Genomic DNA, 16,066 nt, shown 5'->3' with positions numbered 1-16,066 from the left:
ATTGAAGACCCCGGATCTAGTTTCATCCATCCGGGCTGCGATATATATTCAGGACATAAAGACATTTGATATGTACATCATTGCAACAGATGATCATCCTTTTCAAAGGATGGTAAATTCGGCAGAGAATTATCAGTCTAGCATCAGACGATCGTCTGTTCTATGTACCAAAATGTATTTATAAAGCTGAGCATGGGAATGCCCGCCTCAGCTAGATCATGAAAAATGTATGAAAAATAATGTATTGTATTGTATCTTATTACAGGACACTTCTCAGCAGATCGAATGAACTTTGGATCCTCTCAATAAAGCATTTCACCCGATAAACGACCTCATACTTTAGGGGGCATCTGTTATAGACAATTTTGTGCCTTACAGCAACAAGCATGAATTGTCAATAATCCAAGGGATCCAAAGTTCCCTAAAACATGATGTTCCTACCCCTAGAGGAACAAGGTCAGCAAACCAACAGCTCTCAGATCAGTTCTCCACCTGAAAACACTCAAAAACAAGCAATCCTGAAATCAAAGCAGGTGCTCCACTGGGTTTCTGCGCTGAAACACAACTGCTCCATGGTGTACCTGCGTTGCAAAGCAGGTAGAACAAAGCCCACCTGCGTTGGGCGAGTTTGGACATGTGGCACAGTGTGTCATTGCTTTGGAATCTTCCAAAAATGACACTTGGATCAGGTATTTCGCCTTGTGATGAGTCAGAGGCTTTGTTTCTCCAAGTGGAAGCAAGGTTCACCAAGTGGATTCAAGAACTGAAGATCAACTAAAGATTAACTGAAGAGAGAGAGGACACAAGGCAGTTACACATCAGTTGCAAGCTGACTCATCCTTTCTCAATTCATCTATATATTGAGCTCTCTCCTATGAGCTCATGAGGCTGGAATTTTGTGCAAAGTAATGATATGCTGTTGGTTTCATTCTTGAGTTATTGGGTGATTGTTTGAGAGAGGTGAAGAAGAGCAATTCTTTCTGCTGGGAGGTGTTGCTGGGTTGGAGCCTGCAATGGTTGTAATCCTCTCAGAACCTTTATTTCTTCATTAATAAAAGCTATTGAGGTTCTTCTATGTGCTTTTGTTCAATTATATATTGTGATGATTGCATGTTTGGTTTACACTAATCCATGAACCAGTTATGATTGCATGCCTCTTGTAGTTTCCTTCTTTGTCATTGTGCAGGATCTCATTGTAGTTGGGCGAGCAGAAGGACAAAGAGCTAGGAGCAAGCGGCCAAAGAGGAGAGTTTGGATTCGACATTAAGCGCAAGGCAACGGTTAGTGCTTCCTCCATTCTCTTTTGCTTTCATAAAGAAGTAAACTTTCATTAGTTTGTTTTACAGTTGTTGCTAAGGAACTGTCACCCTTAGAGTGGGTTAGGGTCATCAGAGTCGGATACTTTTCCCTACAACAGTCACGACCATGTTGACAGGAAGCCCTCCACCCAAAATAAGCCAAGAAATCAAAAGAGTTCTCCAATTGTCCAAACAAGGTAAGGTGGGAGATTGGTACCTTTACCAAAATCACATCGAAATAAGAATCTATGGTTTCCAGATTGCCCCATACAATCTGCCCAAATACCTCCCCATGAGGTTATTTTCTCTGGTATATTATAGGTAGATAATTAACTTTGATGATATCAAATTTCTCTCAACCAAGAAAAGGACTTAGTTCAAGATAAATAATCACTTAGTACCTTTTATTTGCAATTCTAGAGAGGCAGGAGAGGAAGTAGATCAAATTTTGCAACAAATGAAGTTTAAGAACAGTTTCATGTGGAGGTATGACCCTCAAGGGTTTATAACCAAAATAAGGCAAAAGGTAAAATGGGGACCTTACGTTCATGACCCTATACCAAAAATAGAGAGATATGAAAATCAATCTGAGTGGTTGGAAAACACTCTCATAGACAGGGATAGTACAAAGGTAGATGTTGAAAATACATTGTTTAATTTAGAGAAACAGCTTGATGAAAGCCCATTCTTGAGGGTACCAGAGCAAGAAGGAACCATGAGTGCCCCTCTTATTTTGTAGACTCCTTAGAATGAGGAAAATAATCCTAAAAGGAACAGAGAGGAAGGCTTCAGCTTAGGTATCGACACCTCCCATGTATAGTATGAAGCTAGCCAGAGAAAAAGGCCTAGGCTCAATCCTATTTTAAAATAGGAAGACAAAGGAGGCTCAATAGAAATAACTGATGCCGAGTTAGACATGAGCAAAGGCACAACTCCATCTGGAGAAACACGGGAGACATCTACATCAAAAACTCAAATGTTAGAAAAGTAGCTCAGTGTAGAAGTCTCCTCATTCAATAACCCTGCTGATAGATATAGGGACATTAAGGAGAGGTTCAACGAGAGTAAATTGAGAAATGAGAAACTAAAGGTGGAATCCTATGCACAATATTTAAAGCGTACACCCCATAATCAAAGTAGGTTGATGTCAACTTTTGACGTCAAGGAAGGAAAGATTCAAATGCCCTTCATAAAGCCAACTGTACGACAACCAAGAACATCAATAGATTCCAAGAAGATAGACTTTGAAGTATTGGAAAGGGATATTCATCCCATTGACCAGATTGAATTTCATAAGCAGGCTGGAGAAGTCATTTACTCCACCCTTACACGGAAGGTCATGGCTACACATTAGTTGCAAAATTCACTGAATAAAATTTCGGCCCATTATTAGTTCGAAAAGGCCTCCTCATAGGCCAAAGACACCAGAATTAAATCGAATTACCTGATGCTGAAACATGGGAGAAATTAACTGATTTACTATAGAAATACGCAGTAAAAGGGTTAATGTATAGTAAAAGTAAAACAACATGATAAAAGGATATGGACAGATTAGTAGAGTCAAAGTGTATTAGATGAATGTGTATCAGATGAAAGGCTAAAGCAAATGAAGCATCCAGTGTGAAAGATCAAACAAAAAAGTAGATTAAAGGTCAAAAGATCGAAGGCAGTAGAACCAAAATAAAAGGAATAACATGAAACAATTCAATAGATGTCTCTATCTTCTTGCATGAAGATATTTATTTTTTCCTAGATTAGTTCATAATACAATTTCAGATATTTTGTAACTCCATTTGTATAAATACTTCAAAATTCGAAGTATGTAGGGTGGATTCTATTAGACATTTCTATATACTTTTTGATCAGAAGACCCAAAAGGTTATTGTATCATTTGCTGAGCCAACAAGCTGGATTGATAAATAAATATTAGACATTTCCAAGGATTCATGTGTTGAGTGAATTTCAGATAAGTATTTTCATGTTTTATTGTTATTTTTCTCAAGTTATTCATAATATTTAATGTTTTTCCAAATCTAAATGTTATCACTGAAATAATTTTTTAGAACCTATTTAATTACACACTATCTTAATAGTTATACATTTAAATGTTTTCTGCTGATATTTAAATTAAATAATTCTTAATTGTTCTTTGGTTTAGATAGATTTCATGAATATCTAGGTTAAAGGATTCTTAATTGCCCTTTGATCTTGATTACCCCTTCATTCCTCATTCGTTATCTGGGTCTCAGAACCCTTAACTACTTTCTCACTGAAAGTGAAACCCTTTCACCCCTCTGTCTCAAAGATTTGAAAAACGCTCTGCTATCTTTCCCTTGGAACATTCCCTTTAGTGAGTTAATCCAGTTTTGCTTCCTTATTATTTGACTCCATAGCCCAATGGGCTAAAGACATCATTTTATCCATATGTCTAAGCAGAGCCCTCTCTGAGCATTAGGAAGGATAGGTCTTGATTTCCAAAAGTGGTTTGTGGTTACCTTTGGTTTTTCTTTCTTTTTACTTCAAAAGAATTATCAGAGTGATAACAAGTAGATCAGCAACCCAACTATAGTATTACAAAATGTCCAGCAATCGAATTGTAGTGCGCTTCAAAAATCATCATGGCACGTTCTCTTGAAGGAACATAGAGGTGTCCTATGTAGCATAACCGTGTGCCGTAGAGGTGAAAATATGGAACTTTTTTTCATTCCAAGAGGAACTGGTATGCGTTTCTGAATTATGGATCGCTCTTGTAAAGTTGTCGCCACCCTGAAGTCTTGTGTCCATAAGAGTCGAGCATAGTGGTTAGCACCATAAATAGTGGTCGGATGAGACAATCCAAAAAATTATTGGTTCTCCCCTTCTTATAGTTGATTTTAAATGAAACTGTTGCAGATATATGGACCACTTCTCATGGCGATCATTCTGCAATTGAGGTTCAGGACCCAAAAGACTACTAAAAATAGTAAATGTTGCCACAATTAAGGAAAATTATGAAACTAATTGGAGGTCTATATTTAGTAGGTGGGTGGCCACCAATATACACTTGGATCAGTCCTCCCCCATTAGGAAGACATGGTACCCATTGCGTGTAGAGACTCCATGACATGGGGAAATTTCTATTGAACATGGTACCTGGTGAATCACTTGCCCTCGTGAAGGAGTTGGCCTTGTTTGAAAACCCTATATAGTTGGATACTTTTGGACTATGTTTAAAAGTGTCTCACTCTGATATGCCATCGGGTTGGCACATGGTGATAACCAAAATTGAAATCAATATTTTTAAAATATTTTCCCCCCTTGAGTTGGTCTAGAAGGTCACCAATTTGTGGGATTGGATACCTACTCTAGACGGTGATCTATTCAACGTGGGATATTCAATACAGAGTCTCCATGTACCATTTTTCTTCTGTGCCAACCCAATTGGGCTCGCACGGGGTGATGAGCTTAGCATGATGTGCCATTCCTATAGAAAATCCTAAATCTACCTCTTAATTTCATCGTTCTCTAGAACAGAGTGTTAGTGGATTAGTATGTTGGGTAGAAGTGCGCTCTAGGTTAGAGCAATGGAGTGCTTAACCTGACAATGTAGGGGTACCCTTATGGGTGAGGTGAATATGTCCCTCTACTCCTCCATGACCTTGTCCATCTATTGTTACCATGCGGAGGAGCCTTCTATAGAGGTTGTGGATGTGGCCACAACCTTCTTCTTACCGTGAGGGTGAATCATAATGAAGACAAATTTCCGAGTCTGGGAAATGATCTTACTACATTTCTTTATAGAGATCAAAGAGATGGAAGTAGGCGATGCTACCTTTAGTATCGTATATAACTTATTTCCCAAAGAAATAAGAACAGTGTGAGTCGTAGACTCATACACAACATGATGCTACAACAAGTATGGTTGGACTAATAATACATCATGAACTTCAAGAGGAGTGACATCATAGAGTACCTCATTTGTGAAGGGCTAGATGTTGTAGGAAAGGCGACAATACTAGCTGACGTGGAGATCTCGTACTTGGTGAAGCCACCCAATAGTCTACGGTTGAGGGTGTAGTGTGGTCATTTGGCCTAATTGCTTCACGATCACTACTGGAATGAGGTTGTTTTGGCTATCACAATTGACAATGAATTACAACAGAGAAACCTTCACCCATATCTATGAGTGGAGGAGCCACTCCCCTCCTCTAGATATTTGGGCTCAATCTTCTAAATCTTCGTGGTGGAAATAATGGCACTGGGATCTATATCAATAATCTACTTCCCTTTATCAATCCCTTTATTTGGTTTGGACTCAGAGTCGAAGCATCCATTTGATTCAAAATCCTTCAACTCAACCACTAGTGACAACTTGGATCGACACTCACTTGTGTTGCGAGTGGGGTTCTTATGTAACTCACGCCATTTCCTTGTGTCCTTATTTTTTTGTGGTGTTGTTCTTTACTTGCGGCTTCAATGGGTTGTCGTCGATCACCCTGCATTGGCTTTGTAATTTGTTCTGCATTTCAGGGGCACCTTTCCCTTAATTTGGATTTGTAGATCCAAAGTCTTATCTCTTATGTTTGAATTTCTGCTTAATCTTGATTGTGTATCCATAGGTGACATGAAGTGAGGAGATGTCTAAGAACTCCGTCTCATCCTAGATGTACTTGTGTAGATAACTATGGTACTTGAGAACCAAATTCCACTCAGAATGTTTGATACCCAACTTCGTGCAAAGGGTATGAAAAATATTTGTGAATTCTGACAAATTTTGGTCCCATATCTTCCGCAACGTGGTCCACTTTATGTATTTATATTTATAGCTCCCAATAGGGTAATATTGTTCCTTGATGGTGTCTCAGAAAGAATTCAAGGCAGGTGCGCTGAAAATAGTCAGGGTTCCCTCTAGTCCCTCTGTTAACACTAGGTTTCCCACCAAGTCCTTGACATGGGGGGTAGCATTGAGGAGTGCAAAAGTAATATTTTCCCAATTGGAAAATTCATGAACCAAAAAATATCCTTCCAAGAGATTTAACCATCTAACTATGGTGACTGCATCTATCTAGCCTTCAAATATGGGAATGTCAAAATTGACTTGTACCTTCAAGGGAGCGAAGCCACCAAAGTCACTGCTAGATGAAGATGCGTTGTCTATGGGTAACTGCCAAAGGATCTTGACAAAGTTATCCATCATCGTGTTCCTCTATCGCTCAAGGGATTCCTCGGGTAATATTTTTAAGGGATCCCCTACTCCCTCATCTTTTTTTTCTTCCGCCATGGGAGGTTGTTAGGGTTCATGAGAGTGGTCTTACAAAAGTTCAACTAGTTTCATCCCTAACTCCTTATACCCTGACCTTGTTGGGACATGCAAAGAAAAAGAAAGAAATAATAGACTACTCTAATTCCACTGATATGGGCTTATGCAGGAACACAACAGAAAATAGATATAAACATAAACACATAGATTGCGAAGAAATAGAGGTTCCTTTCATTAATATCAAAGAATTGAAATATGCTTACATGAAGAATGGAAATAAAATAACTTGGTCAATGATAGCTTATCTCTATGAAGAGATGTGGTGACTACATGTCCCTAAAATACGTTACAATGAGGATCAAGGGCCTTTTTATTATTAAGCAACAAAGGGAAACGATAAAAAACCAAAACCCTAGTCCAAGGAGATGGGATGCCAAGAGTTTGTGGGCCACATTAGGTTCAGTTAAGCAACTAGCTTCCCGTGGTCGTAATTTGGTCATATGATCTCCGTTTGGCACATACGATACCTCGTTGGAAATATCTCTCCAAGCACTATAGGATTTGTGGAAATTACTTGCCTATGGACATGGGCCTACTGCGGACCTGAATTTTTTTTCGTTTATGGGGTCAAAACAACTTGGGAAGTTCAAAACCCGAAAAACTCCAAAAAATAGTAAATGCTACTATAATCAAGGAAACTGATGAAACTGATTGGAGGTCTGGGTGGAGTAGCGAGGTGGCCACCAATATCCACCTAGATCAAAAGAGATATTGGGTAAGCATTATCCTTATACCCAATAATACATGGGTAGTGATAAGCTATAAGTGTTGGGCATTGAAGAGAAAGGGCCCACTATCAAATGAATTCACAACACACAAGAGCTTTTGTAAATTTTATATGAATATTTCTTTGGCTTTCTCTTAGAATTTGTGTTTTAAATGTGATATATATTCATTAAGAGCAATTTACATTAGAATACTTTCAATTTTATCATTTCAAATTTATTTGGTTCAATTTGGAATTATAATTATTTTTGAAATAATGTTTTAGCTAAATATAATATATACGATTGATTTATGTTAATTTGAATTTCAAACACTAAATTTCAATATAAATTAGTCTTATTATAAAATTCAGATTTAACTGGACCAAATATTAAAATTTTAAAATTATATAAACAAACTTGAGAAAGTATTAAAGTCCATCCTTACAAATCTCATGAAAATTTTCAAAGAAGTGCTTATCTTTAAATTCATTCAATAAGAACCATTATTTTTACATGACGTACTTTGAAAGGAAAATTACAAACAAGGAGCATGAGTGAACTAATTATTATATTTTTTGAAGGATCTTTCATCTTAAAACTTTATTAGTTAAAAGTGAACTCATGATGATTTTTATTTGGACAAAAATTTGAATTTCCAAAAAAACTTTAATCACTTGTTCATGGGTTGTTGTTGATATCAGGATCATAGTCCTTTCTAGGATACAAAGACCAAATGTGTTGATCTTCATTATTCAAATTTTCCATACTTGTGGTAGAGTATGATAATTTGATATTTTCAACAGCCTTGAGCTCAAAATATTCATATTCTGGCTTCAACTTGATCTTCTTATTATTTATCCAAAATCATTTGATGCAAGTCACTATCATTGAGTACGACCCATAAAATGATAAAAAAGATAATGATACAAATGTTTCCTAGAGTTCGAATTGGGGGAACAATGTAAATGGATCTTAACGAAACCCAAGAGACTTATATCAATGGAAAGAAATCTTGAATCCTAAAAAGATGGCATATACAAATAGGGTTTAGATAAATTCCAACCATTCAAGTAGGAAAATACTTCAAACACAAATGTTTTTAGTGGAAATACATATGGATGTTTAACCAAAAGACCAAGTTCTATAATTGCTAAGGATAGAGATTTCTACCACCTCTAGAGTGCATTCTTTGGCAACTACACTAAATAAGTAAAAAGAGAGAACCTAATACTGTGGATACTTATGTCATGTCAATGATGCAATTCATGAGACCCCCTCTTTAAGTAAGATCCAAAATTCTATTTACACCCTTTGGAAACATTTGATGACACTTTCACTTTCATCATGGAAGAGTAACAATTTAATGCTACTCTTTCCTAGGATGGAAAGATAATGCCTTACTATGTTTATGAAATAGTTTATGGTTTATGGGGTTGGTGATATGATAAGCCATGGTATAGAGGTCTTTTATACATTAAGAAGCTTCAAGATATAGTGGGATGAACTTCCATGGTTAAGAACATGTTTAATTAATTTAAATATACATATATCTAATGTGTATATAAAATTTTTGTGATTATAAATAAATATTTGAAATAATACCAACCTACATCCATCTTAACACCGGATCTATCAAGCGCCGAGAGGGATCCAATCTCACGAGGTGCAAACCTATTTTTTGAGTGCAAAACTTGAGGAAAGTTTTGCACCTCGAGAGATTTGATCTCTCCCGGCACTTGATAGATCCGGTGTTAAGATGGATCTAGGCTGGTTTCCGTCGTGTGCAGTCATACAAAATTTGCTAAACATCTAATTATTTTGATCATCTTAAATACGATAAATATGTCTAAGATTAATTTTGTCAATTTAATTTAAAATTTGCCTAGTTACCTCAATTTGTTGAGATGAGAGACACTGTTAGTAACTTGAATGATGAAAAATGATGAAATACAAATTTTGAGTGCAAAGTGTGAATGTAACAATTTTGATAGATAGAAAATGTGAATACTAAGAATGTAGTCTATTGCAAACAATATTCATTGCAATCAATCTAAAACTATTTTCTTATACTGTTTATTTTATATCACCTATTAGTTTTTCCATTTTCTCATATCGATCATATGAAAAGAGTAGCTGGAAGCATAGACCATTCAAATATTTAACTCGATCTAGTGTAGTAAAGAACATACTTTGTCTCTGTTGCTCTCTGATATTAATAGTAGTTTTCTCCAAAGTCAATCATTTTAACTTATGGAGTGTTAAACCCCAAATAATTTTCAATGGTAGTTATTTTCTATTACTGTGTTTGAATGCAATGTAATTAACAATGTTGAATGATGGAAAATGACAATAATAACAATGTAGTCAATTATAAATAGTTTATAGTTTCAAGAAGCAAACATTTGGGGTAAGAAAACCTTTCATATAGGATGAAAATTCAAGTATTGTACGTTATGTTGAATAATTTTTATGTGCTTACATTGAGAGAGAGTGTGTGTGTGTTTTGGGGTGAGAAGGAGGGAGAAGGGGAGATAGAGATATAGATGGGGGGAGAGGGAAGAAGAGGGAGCAAATACAGGGTGGAAGGAAGAGATATATATACCGAGAGAGAGAAGGGGGATAGAGACAGATTGAGGGCAAAGGGAGGGAGGTAGAGATAGAGATAGATATATAGATATATATAGAGAGAGAGTGTATGCTCAGGGGCTGAGATAGAGAGATAGAGAAGGAGAGACAAAGGGAGATAGAGATATAGATGGAGGAGGTTGAGATGTGCTTACATTAAAATCAATTCACATTATTAATCTAATTACTTTTAAATTAATGTACATCATACATCTTGTTGCAACAAATCAGAAATCAACCTCTACACTAAAATCAATGCATGCTGTGCAAAGGATCAAATAGTATGAGAAATCAACATCTATACTAAAATAAATGCATCTAGTGAAAGAAATAAAATACGATTAGAAATCAACATCTACATTTAAACCAATGAATCTAATGCAAGGAATCAAATATGAGTATTAATCAACATCTACATTGAAATCAATGCATCGAGTGTAAGATATTAAATATGATTAGAAATCAACATGTACACTAAAATCAATGCATCTAGTGTAAGGTATTAAATATGATTAGAAATCGACATTTACACTAAAATCAATGCATCTGGTGTAAGGTATTAAATATAATTATAAATCGAAACCTACACTAAAATCAATGCATATCGTGCATGTGATCAAATATGATTAGAAATCAACAACTAAATTGAAATCAATACATCTATTTTAGTGAAAATATAAAATATTCATGACTTTCTAGATCTAACTTCTATGTCTGTATTTGTTTCTGTGAGACTCTTTCTTCTTCTCTCTCTCTCCACCTTCCATTTCGTGTCTATCTCCCTCCTCCTCTCATTATCTCTCTTCCCCTCTCTCTCTCCCCTGTCTCACTCTACTTGCCTCTCCCTAACTTTCTCTATCTTTCTCTTCTTTCCTCTCTCCCCCCACCATTTATGTTTATAAATCCCTCCATCTCTCCTTATTTGTATCTTTCTCTTAACCCCCTAAACACATGCCATTCTCTCTCTCTCCCCTCCATATATATATCTCCCTGTCTCTTCCCCTTCTTTCCCTATATTTATCCTCTCCTTTTCTCTCTCTTCCCCTGTGTCATCTCTCCCTCATTACATCTTAAACTCTCCCTTATCGCTCCCTCTCTTTCCCCATCCAAATCCATCTCTCTCCCTCCCTCTCTCCCCCTCCTCCCTCTCTTCCTTTCTCTCTGTCACCGTGTCTCTCAACTCTATGTCTCTCTCCCGCACTCTATTCCCCCTTCTATCTCATTGTCTTTCTTAAATATAATCCCATTGTATTATATTTAAGAAAGTATTTAAATTAATAAAAAAACATAATTGGTTGTAAAATATTAAACCTATATTTTGGATCAATCATGTTAAAGAAAATACAATAATAAAAAGATTGAAAGAATCACCCACTATCCTTCCTCTATCATTCTTAATCACTTTGCTTTCTCACTTCACTTGTATCCTTGGTTAAGATGCATGTATCCTAGTACTTTATAATATTATTTATATTATATAAATTTCACAGATGTATATATAAAAGTATTCTCATTTTTTAATTTATTAAAACCTTCATTTAATCTCTATGAAAATATTGTTAGTAGTAGTGAGGATGGAGAGCTTGGATATATCTCAGAAGTAATTATAACCCTTTTTCTCTTAAATTTAATTAAATTAAATTAAAATATTTTTAAATATTTTCATTTTGAAATAAGTTATTGTTTTTGGGCATGTGGTATTGATAAGCCATGGTATTGGCCCATGGTATTGCAACAATTAAAAGTCTAGATCCATAACATAATAATCAAAAGTCTAGATGGCCCATGGTATTGATAAACCATGGTAGTATCCCATGGTATTATAATTTTCTTCCCTCCTCCCCTTCTCTATCTTTCTATTGTGGGTATTGGTCCATGGTATTGTAAAAGGCCTAATATCCATGGTAAATATTCATGATTAAAAATCTTGTCATATCATAAATATTAAGCTTTTCTCTGCTTATTAATTAAATTTATAGATGGATCACGTCTATATTAAGTGTTACAAATATATTGATTACATAAAATATAATGTTATAATATTATATGTTACCCAATATTTATAACCACCCCCACCTAATAAATAAATAGTAATTAAAATGTAATTTTATTAAATTTACCTAATATTTCAAGTACCACACACTAAACATTACATTCTAGTCAATATTTCACCTCACTCCTACTAATTTTATTGATCACCTTCAACGAAATATAGATTTACCTAATTATTATTATTAGAGAAATCACACAACCAAAACCTGAATGCCACAAAATATAAATTTACTAGGTTATTATTATTACAAAAATCACACAACTGAAAACCTACATGATATGCCCAATTGAATGCTCTGCTTCCTTTATCTAATTTTCTTTGTTATTCAATGAATAAGCTAATCGATCTCTTTTTGAATTGTATATATATCGTTTTCAATTTTTAAATTGTATGTATATTGTTTTTCAATTGTATATATATCGTTTTCAAAATTGAGTTTGCTAATATTAGCCGACACATTTTTTTTGTTTTAATTAGTTTTTTATTTTATTCTAAAGTAACGTTCAACATATACAATATATATTAGCCCACACATATATAGTAATGCTGCACATATCTTCAGCGTATACAATATATATTAAGCCAAACATATGTATGCGAAAGACACGAAATTTACCTCGTCATTATTACAGGATATGCCCAGTTATGCGAACACCATGAAATTTACCTCTTACAGTATATGGCCAATTATGGGCAAGCCACGAAATTTACCTCGTCATTATTACAGGATATGCCCAATTATGCGAACGCCATATATATATGCAAATGCCACGAAATTTACCTTTTACAGGATATGCCCAATTATTGGGCAGGCCACGAAATTTACCTCCTCATTATTACAGGATATGCCCAATTATGTGAACGCCATATATATGCAAACTCCACGAAATTTACCTCTTACAGGATATGCCCAATTATGAGCAGGCCACGAAATTTACCTCGTCATTATTACAGGATATGCCCAATTATGGGAAGGCCATATATATGAAAACGCCACGAAATTTACCTCGTTGTTATTATTACAGGATATGCCCAATTATGGGCAGGTCACTAAATTTAAATTTACCTCGTTGTTATTACAGGATATGCCCAATTATGGGAAGGCCACGAAATTTACCTCGTATGCCGAACTATGCAAACGCCATGAAATTTTCCTCGTTATTATTACAGGATATGCCCAATTATGGGAACAAAATTTACTTGGTTATTATTACATGATGTGCCGAGTTATGCATGAAATTTACTTGGTTATTATTACAGGATATGCCCAATTATGGGGACGCCATGAAATTTACTTGTTATGATTACAAGATATGCCCAACTGAATCCTCCTCTTCTTTCACCTAATTTTTTTTGTTATTCAATGAATAAGCTGATCGATATCTTTTTAAATTGTATATATATTGTTTTCAAAATACAAATTTTTTATTTTAAAATGTTACACATATCTTCAGCATATACAATATATATTAGGCAACACATATATAGTAACGTTAGAGATATCTTCAGCATATACAATAATGTTAGCCACACATAATTCATATTTATTGTTTTAATGTAACATTAAGTTAAGTTACGTGACAACATCTCTCTCATATATTTTTAATATCTTTTTGTAATGCTCCCTCATAATTTTCTAATACATGACGTGATAACATCTCCCTCATATACTAGGTTGTAGAGTGTCTCTAGACATAATTATAATTTAACTATAATTATTTTTTAGTAAATTAAAATGCATCATGATAAAGTCTCTTGATGTTTATTAATATCTATTCCTATTTACTAGCCATTTAATATGTATAATTACACTAGTATTAAGGATTACATTTTTGCCTTTTTGATAAACTAAATAAATCATTAATAACTTACACATAAAGCTTATTTTAATCATGTGATTTATTACGGTGCAATCTCTCTTATAAATTGTGTAAATCATGGAACGATGACCACCCATCCTTTGGAGGTACGAAAGATCAGGCCGACATGGTAAAATATTAAAAAAATGGGGTGTATTTGACGGGCAAATCACCCACGACGGTCAATTTGCCGTCAAATTCCATGCGTAGGCCTAGGTCCATCAAATGCAACAATTGTGTTATATAAATAAAAGTTAATGAAATTCGGTATATAAGAAATTTTTCTACCTATATCGCGAATAAAAAGACAGATCCGTCGTTATAGAGCGTGGAGCTATATTTCTGTTTATATCGCGAATAAAAGGACAGATTTATCTTTTCGGTCAAACTTCTCCAAATCAGAAAGAAAGCAAGTTTGTGAGGGTAAGAAAGCTGGTAAAGAGAGCAAGTTTGTGAGGGTAAGAAAGCTGGTATAAAAAAGCTAAACCTAGGCTGGTAGAGTAAGGAGTTTCGGAAAAAAAAGGTGGTACAGGAAGGAGAGAAAGAAAGGAGAACAACTTCGAGTATTGACGACAAATTACATTGAAGGGTGAAAATGAAGGAATTGAAAATGGTTGGTATTGAACCTGTTGTTGATGTAACACTAAGTGCAAAGGATTTGTTAAGTCGTGATTCCAACTATTTCAGGAGCAAGAGATGGTATTCTATCAGTTCTACCACTATTGTTGATGAGCGCTTTTTTCCCAACAACACTTGTATGTTACTGTCTGCCTCTGACTTTTACAGACCCACCACCGATGATGTGGGCAATTCATTAGTTCTCGAAGTTGAAGGAGAGGGGCTTTTTGTTACTAAGCCTGTTATTCCATTTCCTAATCCTCGGCGAATGATTAAAATTAGAAATGGCAGCACCAATGATAGAAGTTTGAGGGGTCCATCATTCAGAGTTGTGACATACAACATTCTGGCAGACGTGTATGCTACTTCAGAGCAGTTCCCCAACTGTCCTCCATTCGCGCTCAGTTGGGAAAATCGCAGACAAAACTTGTTGAAGGAAATATTAGAGTGCGACCCTGACATCATTTGCCTCCAGGAGGTACAACAGAACCATTTTATTTCTTTTTTCCATCCAAAACTGGCGAAATTAGGATATGAAGGGGTGTTTAAGGGAAAGGAAAGAATTCCAACTGTGGATGGTTGCGCAACGTTTTATAAACGGAATAAATTTGACTTGCTAACTCACTGGTCGATTCATTTGAAATATAAAGACAACATTGCTCTGCAAGTGGTCCTTTCATTCAAAAATACCAATCAACCATTATGCATAGCCAATACCCACATCCATGCAAATCCTGAAAACAGAGATATAAAACTATTGCAGGTTGATTACTTGGTGAAACACTTGGAGGCATATGTCCGGGATCACCGTGACCTCACGCTTCTACTATGTGGTGACTTTAATTCTTTGCCCGGAAGTGCCGTCCACTCATTTCTTACGACAGGCAGTGTCCATCCATCACACAAGGAAATTTCGAATTTTGATCCATCTCATATACTGCAGTTTCGTCATAGAATACCTTTAGCAAATGCTTATTTTAACTATTCCCGATGCAATCTTCCCCTACAAGACGCGTTGAAGAAAATGGATGGTAAAACGGGGGAGCCGCGTTTCACTACCTTCATTGAGAATAGCCGAGGGAAATTTCAGGGAACGTTAGATTACATTTTCTACCATGCCACGAAGTTGAAGTTGGTGTCGTTACTGGAGTTAATTGACGAGGAGGAGGTGAAGTACGGTGCACTTCCTTCGGTTAATCATTCTTCCAATCATATCCCAATTGCAGCCGAGTTTAAATTCATCTCCAATTCAAAAGCCGCCGCAAAAGCAAATAAGCGTCCGACCAGATATGGTCGAAACTACACATAGAAAAGTGAAGAACCTAATTTCTCTTTGAATGACGCTAGTGCGCTCTAAAATTCTGTCGTGATTTCTCCTTTTTCATCTTTCATATACGATCATGGAAAAAGATGATATAAAATTAATCATTGCGGGTGACTTTTAATTTAATTTGGTTATTTAAAAAACAGTAATATACAACATAGTTGTTTTCAAGTCGGAATTGCAAATTTATTTTCCTAAGTTTACTTTTAAATATTTAAATTATTAATCTTTTATAATCCAATATCATGGGTGAACCATGTAACGTACCAATGTACCTTATTAT

At 35.4% G+C, this 16,066-nt stretch overlaps 1 protein-coding gene across 1 annotated transcript; it reads left to right on the top strand.

Moving 5' to 3' along the window:
* The first annotated feature begins 14,436 nt into the window (after positions 1-14,436).
* LOC149158488 (carbon catabolite repressor protein 4 homolog 2-like) lies at positions 14,437-15,768 on the top strand. The gene has a single exon (XM_089434007.1). It carries the CDS (start codon positions 14,437-14,439, stop codon positions 15,766-15,768), a length of 1,332 nt encoding a protein of 443 aa, XP_089290133.1.
* Positions 15,769-16,066: the final 298 nt, after the last annotated feature.

Source organism: Pinus tabuliformis, chromosome 5_2 (genome assembly GCF_031772625.1).
Source record: "Pinus tabuliformis cultivar Carrire ecotype Pingquan chromosome 5_2, CPIR1, whole genome shotgun sequence".
NCBI lineage: Eukaryota > Viridiplantae > Streptophyta > Pinopsida > Pinales > Pinaceae > Pinus > Pinus tabuliformis.
Note: the sequence above shows the minus strand (reverse complement) of the source record. Positions and strands in the feature narration are given on the sequence as shown.

Coding starts and splice junctions, on each gene's coding strand:
- LOC149158488 (XM_089434007.1), top strand. CDS start 14,437: ATGAAGGAATTGAAAATGGTTGGTATTGAACCTGTTGTTGATGTAACA.